At 36.3% G+C, this 13,002-nt stretch overlaps 1 protein-coding gene across 4 annotated transcripts in view; it reads right to left on the bottom strand.

The window, feature by feature from the left end:
* SMURF2 (SMAD specific E3 ubiquitin protein ligase 2) overlaps positions 1-13,002 on the bottom strand; it is an 83,361-nt gene that overhangs the window by 28,987 nt on the left and 41,372 nt on the right. For all 4 annotated transcript variants that reach the window (XM_036450896.2, XM_036450897.2, XM_036450899.2 and 1 more), the window contains exons 2-5: positions 10,544-10,582; positions 4,531-4,639; positions 1,754-1,887; positions 551-616 (exon numbers count right to left, since the gene is read on the bottom strand). In XM_036450896.2, the coding sequence (XP_036306789.1) occupies positions 551-616; positions 1,754-1,887; positions 4,531-4,639; positions 10,544-10,582 (348 nt within the window). The remainder of the gene's footprint in view (positions 1-550; positions 617-1,753; positions 1,888-4,530; positions 4,640-10,543; positions 10,583-13,002) is intronic.

Below are 13,002 nucleotides of genomic sequence, written 5' to 3'. Positions count from 1 at the left end.
TACTAGAAAACTATATCAGAAAAGCTAAGTGAAATGCTTACCACAATAAAATCCCAGCAGAAACAAGGTATTTTCTCATTAGCTTTGTTCAGAATAATATTAAAGATCAAAGCTATACGATTTCATGAGCTTCAATGTATATCTCCAGAATACTGTCTTACAAAAGACCTCAGAAATTTTTAGATGATATTCTGATTTTAAGTAGCCTAATTCTAGCAATATATAAAATGAGTCATAGAAACCCTATGTTTATCACAGCAACTACTCATAGTATTAAAACATCAGAAATAACCTAAATGTCCGACAATAAAAACTGGTTAAATTAGTTACTCGTCTTACCACAGACTACCAAACAAAATTTTAAAATGCTATAGAAATGTATCCAGGTTCCCTAACTGGACATCGAACCCATGACCTTCCTGTGCATGGGATGATGCTCCAACGAATTGAACCACACCGGCCAGGGCTGCACTTCTATTTAAAAGGATTTAGAGTTTAGGTCAGCTTAAATGAAGGCAAAAATTCATGTAATTTTGAGTCCCACACTTACCTACTATCTGTCCTCTAACTGTATCATTGTCATTTGGCCCAAGTTTGCAGAGATCCAACCTCTGATCTATTTCAAATCAGCAACAACAAAAAGCAATTAAAAAAAAATAGACTGGTTGCAGAGATTCTAACATCTATTAAGTGACAGTAATTTTCCACAATCCACTGGAAATCGGCCTATCACTTAAAGCAAGCATGTCAAACTCATGGCCTGCGGGCTGAATTTGACATGCTTGATTTAAAGAATTAATTATGTTTTAATGATAAAACATGTTTTAAATTTTCTGACTACATATGTAATTGATGTAAATGTCTCAACAAACGTTTTGATAAATTTAGATTTCAAAAACCTTGAGACACTGGTGTGATACTGCCAATATGCAATTACTTTCTCTTGAAAGGTTTCAGACCACTTCAGTCTGTGTCTTGGCTCCACACTTAAATAGCTGTTGTTCTTAAGCAATTTATCCCCGAGTAACATTCAATAAATGTTAGTGTCATTGTTTTTCTCTCTAACCACTGCAAACACCCCCCACCCCATCACCACTACCACCACACACAAAGCAAGTATTAACAAGCAGCCAAGTATAAACTGTAAGATAAGGGTTTGTGTCAGTTCTGCTAACTCAGGTAGGGGCAACCCATTCTCTCATGTCCCATCTATAATGTCTACCTTTCTATAACTTTAATTTTTTTCAGCTTTATAGATCATTTTTATTCACTAGTAATTCCCCTTTAACTGCCACCTTAAACACTCCAATTGTCTAAATAAAACTCACTTTATTTCACAAATCCACCAAAGCCAAAGAAGGGTGCTAAGAAATAAAAAAGGCACATATATTCTGACATCTTTCTTTTTTTATTATTTATTTTATTTTATTTTTTTATTGATTATGGTCTCACATATTAGTCTTTATTCCCCCATCCCATTCCCATCCTAACCCCCCTTCCCCCCTCCGACATCTTTCTTATTACTCTCTGGAGAGCAATCATTTCTGAACCTTTACATATTCACTGGAAACCTAGCACCAGCTCTGATTCAGGATTCACATATCTAAAATATTTTGTTGCTTCTTTTAAATAATATGAAATAAATTTAGACCAGGAATTATTACAACTGTTTCAAACATACACAGAAGTTCTTAAACTCTTCCCCAAAACATGTATATATGTGTATGTATATATGTACATTTTATCTACTCACAACCAGTGTCTTTGAGGCGGTTGATGGCATTGGAAAGAAGACGAACACAACCAAGAAATCCAGCACCTTGTTTTTTATGGATCTTCTTGTGATTCCATACACTGATCGTAACTGAATCAGACTTTCCAATATACCTAAAAACACAAAATGACTACATGAGTAACTTGACAATTTTAAATAAGCAGTATAAAATTTTCATTTTGCTTTTGTAGCCTAGAGTCACAAATGGCTAAGTAATGTATAACATGTTTTGAGTTCAATCAATCCATAGTATTGTATTTAAAAAATTTTTTGTAATCTTAAGAGTAAAATCTAAAAAAAATTGGTTTTTAATTGCTTTTTAGAGAGAGGAAGGAGAAGAGAGAGAGAGAAAGAGAGAGAAACATTGATGTGTTGCTTTCCATATGTGCCCCAACTGGGGATCAAACCCACAAACTTTTGGTGCATGGAATGATGTTCCAACCAACTAAGCCACATTGGCCAGGGGTAAAAAGAATTTTTAATGTATCTTTATCACATCTGCCACTCTCAGGCTGAGTTATAATTTTTATTAGTGAAAAAAACTATTTTAGTAGCTGGTGTTAAATAACACCATGAGAATGTATGGTTATTCCAAGAACAAAATCTTGTAAAAAGATCTTTATAGTCACATTTTAAATATATCTCAATGATATGACTTGCTACCTCATCAGTACTCCGTTCATTTTCAAGGGGCAGTGTCAAGGCTGACAGACCAAAAATCTGACATACCTGTTATGTTTTTAAATGCTGTAGAACAAAAGCTGACTGTAACGCTTTTTCCCTGCTTCTTTCCTGTATGCAGGCCTTGAGCGAGCAGGACTCTTGCAGATTTCACTTCACTGCCTGCAGACAAGCAGAGCAGGGAAAAGCGTTACTACACTTGTCTGTGCATATACCTGTAAGCATGTAAAAGCTCTACCACAGCCAATTGTTCACATGGTGTCATCCCATGCAAAAATATAATAAGATAACATAATGCTATCAGAAGGACCCTAACTATATTTCAATGTCTCTAAGCGGTCAAATTTTTGGTCCAGCAACCTTGATCTTAATGTCATTTAATACAGCAGCAAATTCAGAAAAATTCACCAATACATTAAAAAGGCTAAACCAGTAAGTGAGAACTAAAACTTTTACATGAGGAACATGAAAGCCACATGTGTGTTCCTGGATCCAGCTGTGTTTAAAGCATGCCCATCCCATTCCCTAACTTTTAATTAAGCACTCTCTTAATTAAGCACTCTCTTAATTAAAGAGAGTGCTTAATTAAAAGCATTCTACATTCTTTTTTTTAATTAGGCCAATTTGAATTTCATGCCTGTTGCTTGAAATAAAATATCTTAACTAAAGTATCACTAAGTATGAATGTACCGATTTTCAAATAGACCTAACAGACCTAACATGGCAAATACCTAACACATGACATGTTGAAGTTCTAGAACCAGATCATGTATTAAATAGCTAAACATTTTTTTTTAAATCACATTAAATCAGTTTCCCAACTGGGAAGCTGATTTATAAGTATGCTAAAATACTGATTCCCTCAGGTCTGAGAACAGCCCACCATGGCTGAAGTTGCCTGTTGGGAGGCTAGATGTCAAGACACATAGAGACCCTGAGGCCACACACTGCAAACAGGGAAGCTTCTGTCAGTCTGTATTCCTGAATGGCTGTTTGGCAGTCTCACCTCCCTGCCAAATGGACTTTATACACCAAATACTAGTACACTTCTAGTGTTATTAAGCCAATGAAAATTTGATGCTGTCTGCTCTAATCGATAGAGAAGACAAGTCATAAAGGGCCTTGTCAGCCAGGGTATGAACTTTGGCTTCTATTTGGAAGTTAAAAATGTGAGAGCAGAAATAAGAAGGGAGCAGAGAATTGCATTTTCCCATTAAAAGTCTCACAGTGGTATCATTTGCCTTTTTGAAAAAGTATATATCCCATCCTATATAATAAAAGCCTAATATGCTAAGTGTCCAGTTGTCCATGCAACCAATCAAAATATGATATGCTAAGGCCACTCAACTGCTCACCATGATGTGCACTGACCACCAGGGGGCAGACAGCTGACCAGTAGACCAGTTGCTATGATGTGCACTGATCACCGGGGGAAGATGCTCTGACAGGTAGGTGAGCTTGCTGCTTGGGTCTGGCTGATTGGGACTGAGCAAGACAGACCAGACACACCCCAAACCCTCCTGAGGTCCCTCTCCAGCCCCAATCATGCACCGGTGGGGTCCCTGGGCTTGGCCTGCACCCTCTCACAATTTAGGACCCCTCAGGGGATGTCAGGGAACCTGTTTCAGCCCAATCCCATAGGCCAAGGGACCCCACTGGTACGAATTTGTGCACTAAATCTCTAGTATTATTATGATTAAAATAAAATTTAACAGAAATAAACCATCCATATAGAAGCAAAAAGAATGCCTATAGTGAACCCCAATTATGATCTGGTTTTATATTTATAATTGGCCTAAAGTGAATTAATACCTTCATTTAATTGATAGAAGTGGAGGGAGGGAACTGTGTATACATTTTGTTCTTCATAGAGTCATCATGAAGGTTACTTCATTTTCCAAAACCAGCTATAAATTAACCAAAGTACCTTCTCAGTAGGTTTTATATTCCTCTGTGAAGAACAAATTATACCATAGATCAAACCCAGATCTTTTTTAGTGTTTATAGATCTTTTTCAAGACTATCAAGTAATACTGATTTCTATGTTTCATTTCAGATTAATCATTTAAACCTACAGGTCATAATGTTGATTCCACTTTGGATCGAGTGTATTCTTCACAGTATCTGTAGAATGGCATTGCCCAGATCCATCAACCACCACCTTAGCAAATGGGTCTGGAAGTCCTGTGAAAAAGGAGATGATTTTTTTTTTTATTAAAAAATATTTGACATAAAGATTATTATTTAATACAAAGATTACTTCATTCTTTATAAAAGTTTAATGTTTACCTAAAAAAGTGATCCATTTAAAAACTAAGATTAAAGTTAATTCTACATTAAATACCAAAACCTACATTTTTTTCTTAATTTAAAAAAATATATATTTTATTGATTTTTTACAGAGAGTAAGGGAGAGAGATAGAGAGCTAGAAACGTCAAAGAGAGAGAAACATCAACCAGCTGCCTTTTGCACACCTCCGAGGGTGTGCCTGCAACCAATGTACATGCCCTTGACCAGAATCGAACCTGGGACCTTTCAGTCCGCAGACCAACGCTCTACCACAAGCCAAACTGGTTTCGGCTACATTTTTTTCTTATTCCTATCTCAAAACATTCTCAGCTTTAAACTACCTAGAGGTTACCTCAAATGTGGAAGTTTTTATACATCTTTATCTCTGACCCCAGGAAGGAGAATGCTTATAACACTCCTGGTTCTCAGAGCTTTTCCAAGGTCTCCCTGGGTAGCTTATTTAAAGAAAGAGTTTACTAAAGGTTTTCACACAGGAACATGGGCCACAGAGAAATTAAATGAGCCAAAAAGTTTTACTGAGTAACTTCCATGAGTGTTGAGAAATTGAAACAAAAAATTTAATACCCTGCCTTAAAAGAGATTAATAGCTAATTGGGGAAATAAGAATGCCACACACACACACACACACACATACACACAGAGCCCTGAAAATAAATGATTGAACTGATCTGTAATGCTATGAATGTTTTACATATGTATTAAATCTCTTAATCCTCACAATAACCTTATAGAGTAAATAATACCATTATCTCATTTTATCTATAAAGAACCTGAGGCATAAAGGGTAATTAACTAGTCCAAGGTTACAGTAGTAAGTGGCAAAGCCAGGGTCTAAAGTTTAGATTCTAAAACCAAACACACACAATCTGGTTCCTGATTTCATGCTTTTAACTACTATGCTGTACTATACCTCTCTCTTACTATGTGATTCACCAGTCTGTACAAAAGCAACAGTTTGAGTTTGAACAGTAAAGAAAAGCTTTTTCTTTTCTTTTGAGGGGAGGGGACTCATTTGGGCTTTAAAGAATAAGTAGGAAGAGCACCAAGGAGAGTATAATAATATCTGAAGGGCTCAGAGTAGTCTAACCACAGGGTTTGTGCTAAGGTGTAAAAGTAAATATGGTTGGAGAAATAAGATTGACCCACGAGAGACTGAAAAGTCAGAAAATCCAGGCTGAAAGTGACTGAGGTAGATAGCAGAGAGCTATTTTAGGTTCCTGACTGGCGGTGAATATATTTTCATAATTTCTATTAGTGGTATTCAGATGGGCTAAGCAGCATAAAGAACACTAAGACGAATAGACCCTGAAGCAGTGAAGTCACATGGAAAGGAAAAGGAAATGACAGTGAAGAAAGCTACTCTCAAAGATCTAATATAATTCCTAAGAAACTAACGTCAAAAATGACACTACACTTTTCAGCCCAGACAACACTTCAAACAGTGGCCCTTTTGGCCAAAAAAAGTTAGGAGAAAATAGAACTAAATAAGATATTAAAAAGACAAAAATGACCGTTTAGATGTGAGACATATTGGTATATGGTATAGATTTCCTATGGACAGCTGAAAAATAACAAAATTTGATTAAGTGTTAATAATTGGAGAAACTTTGCACCTAGACAAACTTTGCTAGCTTCTTTTTAAAGTCATGATACTAATATGCCAAGATTCAAAATCAGACAGAAATCAGGACATCTGTAATGGTGTCAACAAAAATAGTTATTTTTAAAAGTATGAATGCTTGAATCTCACCTTCCTATGTCTCTCTTCTATTAAAGAACACAAAATACAAGCTCTATATCCTAACCAAAAAATACCTAATTATATTATTCTACAAAATTTTCACCAGAGAGCCAAGTTAATCTAATGTGGTCAAAGAGCTATCAAGTTTGCTGAAATTAGAGAGGCCTCTAAGAGTAGTAAATATAAAGTGGCTAAAGTATTTTCTGTATTTTTTTAGATGTCTCAATTTTCCCCATCACTCCGGAGTCATATAAAATAGCTAAAGCTCAAGAACTTTTTTACTACACAAATTTACTTAATGAGCTGAAAATAATAAAATAAAAACTTCAACTTAAAACTGAGTTACTTACTAGGGAAAAAATTTGAACTTAAAACTGAGTTACTTACTAGGGAAGCTTTGTTTTTGATTAGGGAAGAAAAAAAGAATTCAGCTAAACAATCTTGGTTCTGAGTGACTTCAGTATGGCCCCTATACAACATCTCAACAGAGTATATTACACACAGATATTTAAATGTTGAATAAAAGAAAAAATAATTTGAAGCTAATAGCATTCTTTTAAAATAAACATAATGGGTATACGGATAAAGTTAATGGTAAAATCAAATGGTGTTTTCACTGTAAAATTCTTTATATGGTCCTATTTGTTTGAACATTTTGCTGTTAAAATTTTGGAAGAAGGAGAAGTACCTATTTTTAAAAGCCAATAATCTGGTAAACAGTTCTAAAAAAATGACTGAGCAAAACTTTTCTCAACAAGGGTAGATACCCTGAATTAAATAGTATTATCTCAAATTATTCTACAAAAGACCACACATGGCAGTACATTTTTTCCTATAGTTAATAATAATAATTATATATATGGTCCTGCCTCATATTAAAATTTACTTTTCTCGCCGAAACCAGTTTGGCTCAGTGGATAGAGTGTCAGCCTGCGGACTGAAAGGTCCCAGGTTCGATTCCAGTCAAGGGCATGTACCTTGATTGTGGGCACATCCCCAGTAGGGGGTGTGCAAGAGGCAGCTAGTCGATGATTCTCTCTCATTGATGTTTCTAACTTTCTATCCCTCTCTCTTCCTCTCTGTAAAAAATCAATAAAATATTTTTTTTTTAATTTTTTTACTTTTCTCATACAACACGATTTAAACTGAATTACAACAAAAACTTAGCTATATTTCACTAACAATGATAATTACATTCTGGTTTCACTCAAACTTAAGAGATTTAAGAATTATTATTTAATTCTTTCTCTGAAACTAATGTGAACAACCTACAACTTATAAACAGAGGGAAACAAAGGTAAATCTACCAGAGCGGGAGGACCGTCATCACAGTGTGAACCTGGGGTGGTCCATCCTGGCTGATTCCCTTCTGAGGCCTCAGGACTGGCTTTCCTGTTTCCCTTTCCAGGGCCATCAAGTGTTTCTTCTACTCCGGGTTTTAAAGATAGTCACACAGTTTCCCCTAAATTTTTTATCCCTAAAAACAAGCTCACTATTCTTAAGAATCTTCATCATTTTTTTACTGCTTATGCCAATAAAAGGGAGAAAGTTTCCTTTTTTGTGTTGTTTTTTTTTACATACAAATTAAGGACAGATAAAGATCATTTGAGTGATAATCGCCTCTTAGAGGTTTACAAAGAATTAAAGTAAGATCCCTTTAGATTTCCTAGGAAAGCTGAGACATGGCTATCTGGATATTTCATTGGAGAAACTATCTTGGGGCTGTGAAGGAAGGAAAACAATTTGGGGAGGAAGGCTGGAAGACAAAACTGAAGATTTTATCTTTAAAACCAGAGCAGATGTCTTGGGAAGTATGCAGCTGAACTTGTGCAGTCCTCACTTTCTCGTCCTTTTCTCCTGGTCACCAACCTATCTGATCCTACTTGCCATACTGCAGTCCCACTAGGATAAATCCTATCTCAGACCAATCTTAAGAAGGGTAAAAAGAGTACACACTGGCCCAGCTGGCATGGCTCGGTGGTTGAGCCTCCACCTATGAAGCAGAAGGTCATGGTTCAATTCCCAGTGTGGGCACATGCACGGGTTATGGGCTTAATCCCCAATAGGAGGCATGCAGAAGGCAACCAATCAATGATTCTCTCTCATCCCTGATGTTTCTATCATTTCTCTCCCTCTCCCTTCCTCTCTGAAATCAATATATATATAAAATAAAATAAAAATAAAAAGAATACACACTGGTTACTAGGTTATTAGAGACAAGGTTGATGGTAGTGAGTAGTCAAGCACTAGCTTGTGAACATAACAGTAATTAGTGGCAGCCCAGAGAAAGACCACTGAGTACAAAATTGGGGCACAGGGTACATGGTACATCAACTGCTTATATCTTTCTTCTTAACTATGTCTTATAGCACAGATACCACACCAATTTTTAATTAGAGTTTTATAATAAGTTATTTTATAAGCTTTAATTCAGATTCTACATTAGGAAGACTGGAAATAGTAAAGTTTCAAGTGGAATAAATTAAGTACGATTTAAAAATATATCAAGAGCTGAAACCGGTTTGGCTCAGTGGATAGAGCATCCGCCTGCGGACTCAAAGGTCCCAGGTTCGATTCCGGTCAAGGGCATGTAACTTGGTTGTGGCACATCCCCGATAGGAGATGTGCAGGAGGCAGCTGGTCAATGTTTCTCTCTCATCAATGTTTCTAGCTCTCTATTCCTCTCTCTTCCTCTCTGTGAAAAATCAATAGAATATATTTTAAAAATAAAAAATAAAAAATAAAAATATATCAAGAGATTGTTATTTCTTTTAACCAAACCCTCAAGAATTATATAATGTCATATTAAGTTAGCACTTACAGCTAGATTTTGCTGGCTGCTAGGGCATGAATTTTTTAAAATATATTTTTATTAATTTCAGAGAGGAAGGGAGTGGGAGAGAGAGAAACATCAATGATGAGAGAGAATCATTGATTGGCTGCCTCCTGCATGCCCTCTATTAGGGATCAAGCCTGCAACGCAGAATCAAACCTGGGATCCTTCAGTCCACAAGCTCAACCCACTGAGCCAAACCAGCTAGGGCTAGAACATAAATTTTAAAATCTAATAATTATTGATTTCTAACTTCAAATACTTTACATATAAAATTTTGTTGGCTTAGAGTTTTTAATAAAAATTTTATCCTGTTATACTCAATAAATTAAAGCTACCCTTAATTTATCCTTCTTCACAAAACTTAATCCTAAATAAAGCCACAAGAAAATTTCACAATAGATCAGCAAAGAGACTGCAAATGCAGGAACCAAATGTCCACTTTGGAGTCTGAGACAAGAGCATCTATGATCAAATGTGGCAGAGATTTCTTTCCTACAGCCTGGAAACTCCAAGCAAACTGAATGACTTTGCTACTTTCCAAGGAATCCTGAATGCATGGGTAAAATTTGCTATAAAATGTTAGGGGGAAAGTGTTTACAAAACAAATAATCTCCAACTTTTTCTAGAAATCTAGTAGCATAAACATCTTTAATATACATTATACTCATCTGCATATACACAGCAGCGTGCACACTCACACACACACACACACACACACACACACACACACACACATTTCACACAAATATATCGGAGGGATGACTAAAGGGAAAAGGATTAAAACTAAAAAGATCAAAATCCTCTAAAAGGAGGAAAACTGCTCTAGTCGGTTTGGCTCAGTGGATAGAGCGTCAGCCTGCAAAATGAAAGGCCCCGGGTTCGATTCCAATCCAGGGCACATGCCTAGGTGGCAGGCCAGATCCCCAGTGGAGGGCGTGCAGGAGGCAGCCAATCAATGACTGTCATCATTGATGTTTCTATCTCTCTCCCTCTCCCTTCCTCTCTTAAAATCAATAAAAAATACATTTTTTTTAAAAACACACACAGAAAAAGTGATGCCAAAAGGCTCTGAACCAAACAACAACAATGCTGAGTATGTTTCTGAATAGAAAAATTCATAAAATCAGACAAGACAATTCTGAAAATGCTATCCAAAAAATTCACACAAAACATACAATATTTAAAGTTAATTTTACTTACGGAAAAAATCCTTTTTCACCAAGTTTTTTGCACAGAGTACTGTAAAGGAAGCAAAAAATACATAGAAAATTAAAATAAAATGGTAAGACTGCATTGTCAAAAGTGTCATTTTCAAACACTGAAAACACCACTGAATAATAAACACTAACTATAGCCAGGTATGAAATATGATCACAAACTTTCATTAAAAGACTAGCAGTAGACAGTTGAATTAATTAGTGGTTGCAACTTTAGCAATGTAACAGTTGAGGGCAGAAAGTTTGTAAATCTGGTATTTTAATAAGGACCCAATTCCTATCTTCCATCAAGATCTGTTCTCAGGGTAGCTTGGTGGCAAGGGGAAAATAGCTCTAAGGCAGAAATATGTAAATTCGGGTTAACATATATTTTAGGACAGTGGTTACCAACCAGACCACTGGTGGTCCATGAGGTCTGAAAGGCTGGCAACCACTGTTTTAGGAGATAACGTAACTTTATGCTGAAGAGGACCATAAATAAAATAAAGCTCCCCTGATATAGATGAGTTGTTTTGTTTTTTTTAAATAACACTTTGTTATTTACTCTGCATCTAAATGCCACAGAAACTTTACAGGAGAGATAAATTACCTTCTAAGTTATCAGCTCAACTAGTAGCCCAGTGCACAGATTTGTGCACATTGAAAGGAAATTAATTAGAAAAAACATTTTAATATTGCTATTCGCCCTTTCTCTATAATAGAAGTGTCAGAGATGAAAGAAAATTGGTAAAATGTATATGATAATATGTAAATTGATTAACAAACAGTAACATGACATAACAATAAAGACAGAATATAAAAACAACTAAAACATGGTATAAAAACAACAAAAACATTATATAATAACATTGATAAAAACAATGACTGATAAATTGATTAAACTTATTTTAATATCTCCCTGTATACCACATTAAGAGTAAAAACACTTTTAGAGTGCTTGACAAATTTTCCTTGTGATGAAGTATTTACAACTTTAACACCACATGCTCTTCAAACTCAAGAGAAAGCATATAACTGACCATGTCTTAAAATGGGTTCAGGTAGGAATATTCCTACTCTGTCTAGAGTTTGTCCTTATTAATAGTCATCACAAATGCTGGCATCACAGGAAACTGTCTTCGAATTGATTTAAATGGGAGGTCAGTGTCATACAGGGACAAATCAATTCTTGGAATCAGAACAACCTCTCCTTCTGCAGATCCTTTTAATACTTCAGCTTCAATTATGTTAGGTCACAATCTTTTGATAATAAATCTAGTACCATTACAAAGATCCCATTTAATATTAAGATTTCTCAGTAGCATGATGATTGCACCTACGGATTTATGTCATGGCATTTCTGAAGGGGTAATACTATTAAGAAATTTGATGGGAAAATTTTCCTTTTTGGCATCATCTGCCGAATTGATGGAATCATCATTCAAATAGGTGTGGAAATCTCCATCAAGTATATCCAAAATTTCTTCATTTAACTTATGAACGTGCACATTTTTAGGTCAAAAAATCACACGTTTAAAGTGTATTTTTAATATTATCTATAGATATACTATTTCCAAAGGCAGCTTAAATAATAGATCCATTACAAATCATTTCACAGGGGATTTCAATAATATCCATTCTGAGAGGTTTACATGTATTGCACATGTGCAAGTCAATTTTTTTAAAAAAATATTTTATTGGTGTTTTTTTTTTTACAGAGAGGAAGGTAGAGGGATAGAGAGTTAGAAACATCGATGAGAGAGAAACATCGACCAGCTGCCTCCTGCACACCCCCTACTGGGGATGTGTCCACAACCAATTTACATGCCCTTGACCGGAATCGAACCTGGGACCCTTGAGTCCACAGGCTGATGCTCTATCCACTGAGCCAAACCGGTTTTGGCTCAACATTTATTTTTAAACTGCCAGTGCACGTCAGACTAGCTGGTTTGTCAGCTGGTCAATCGGACGGAATGTCGGGCACTTAGCTATACATACACACACACACACACACACACACACACACACACACACACATATGACAAGATAGATCTACTATACCTTAATAAAAATCAAGAGTTGCCCTAACTGATTTGGCTCAATGGATAGAGCCCATTTGTATTTTCACAGAAGCTTATTGTTCATCACACTTCATTATAAGTGCAGAATCTATATAATAAAGAGATAACATGCTAATTGGTCCTAATGGTGTTTCAGTCACAATCAGGCTGCGTGTGCACAGCAGCTGGTGGACGGGGATGGGGACGGGGACTTGCACCATGAGGACATGAGGCTGCCCCAGTGGAAGCATGCAGAGACCTGCAGCACTACCTGGCCTGGAGGGGAGCATTATGACGGGCTGCAGCAGCGGCCCCCACAGAAGCACAGACAGGCCTATGGTGCCACCCGGCCTGTAGGGGGGGTGTCAAGACAGGGTTGGAGACTCAATGGAGAGCTCTCAGC

This window comes from Pipistrellus kuhlii, unplaced genomic scaffold, assembly GCF_014108245.1.
Source record: "Pipistrellus kuhlii isolate mPipKuh1 unplaced genomic scaffold, mPipKuh1.p scaffold_m20_p_22, whole genome shotgun sequence".
NCBI lineage: Eukaryota > Metazoa > Chordata > Mammalia > Chiroptera > Vespertilionidae > Pipistrellus > Pipistrellus kuhlii.
This window is presented reverse-complemented; position numbering and strand designations above follow the sequence as displayed.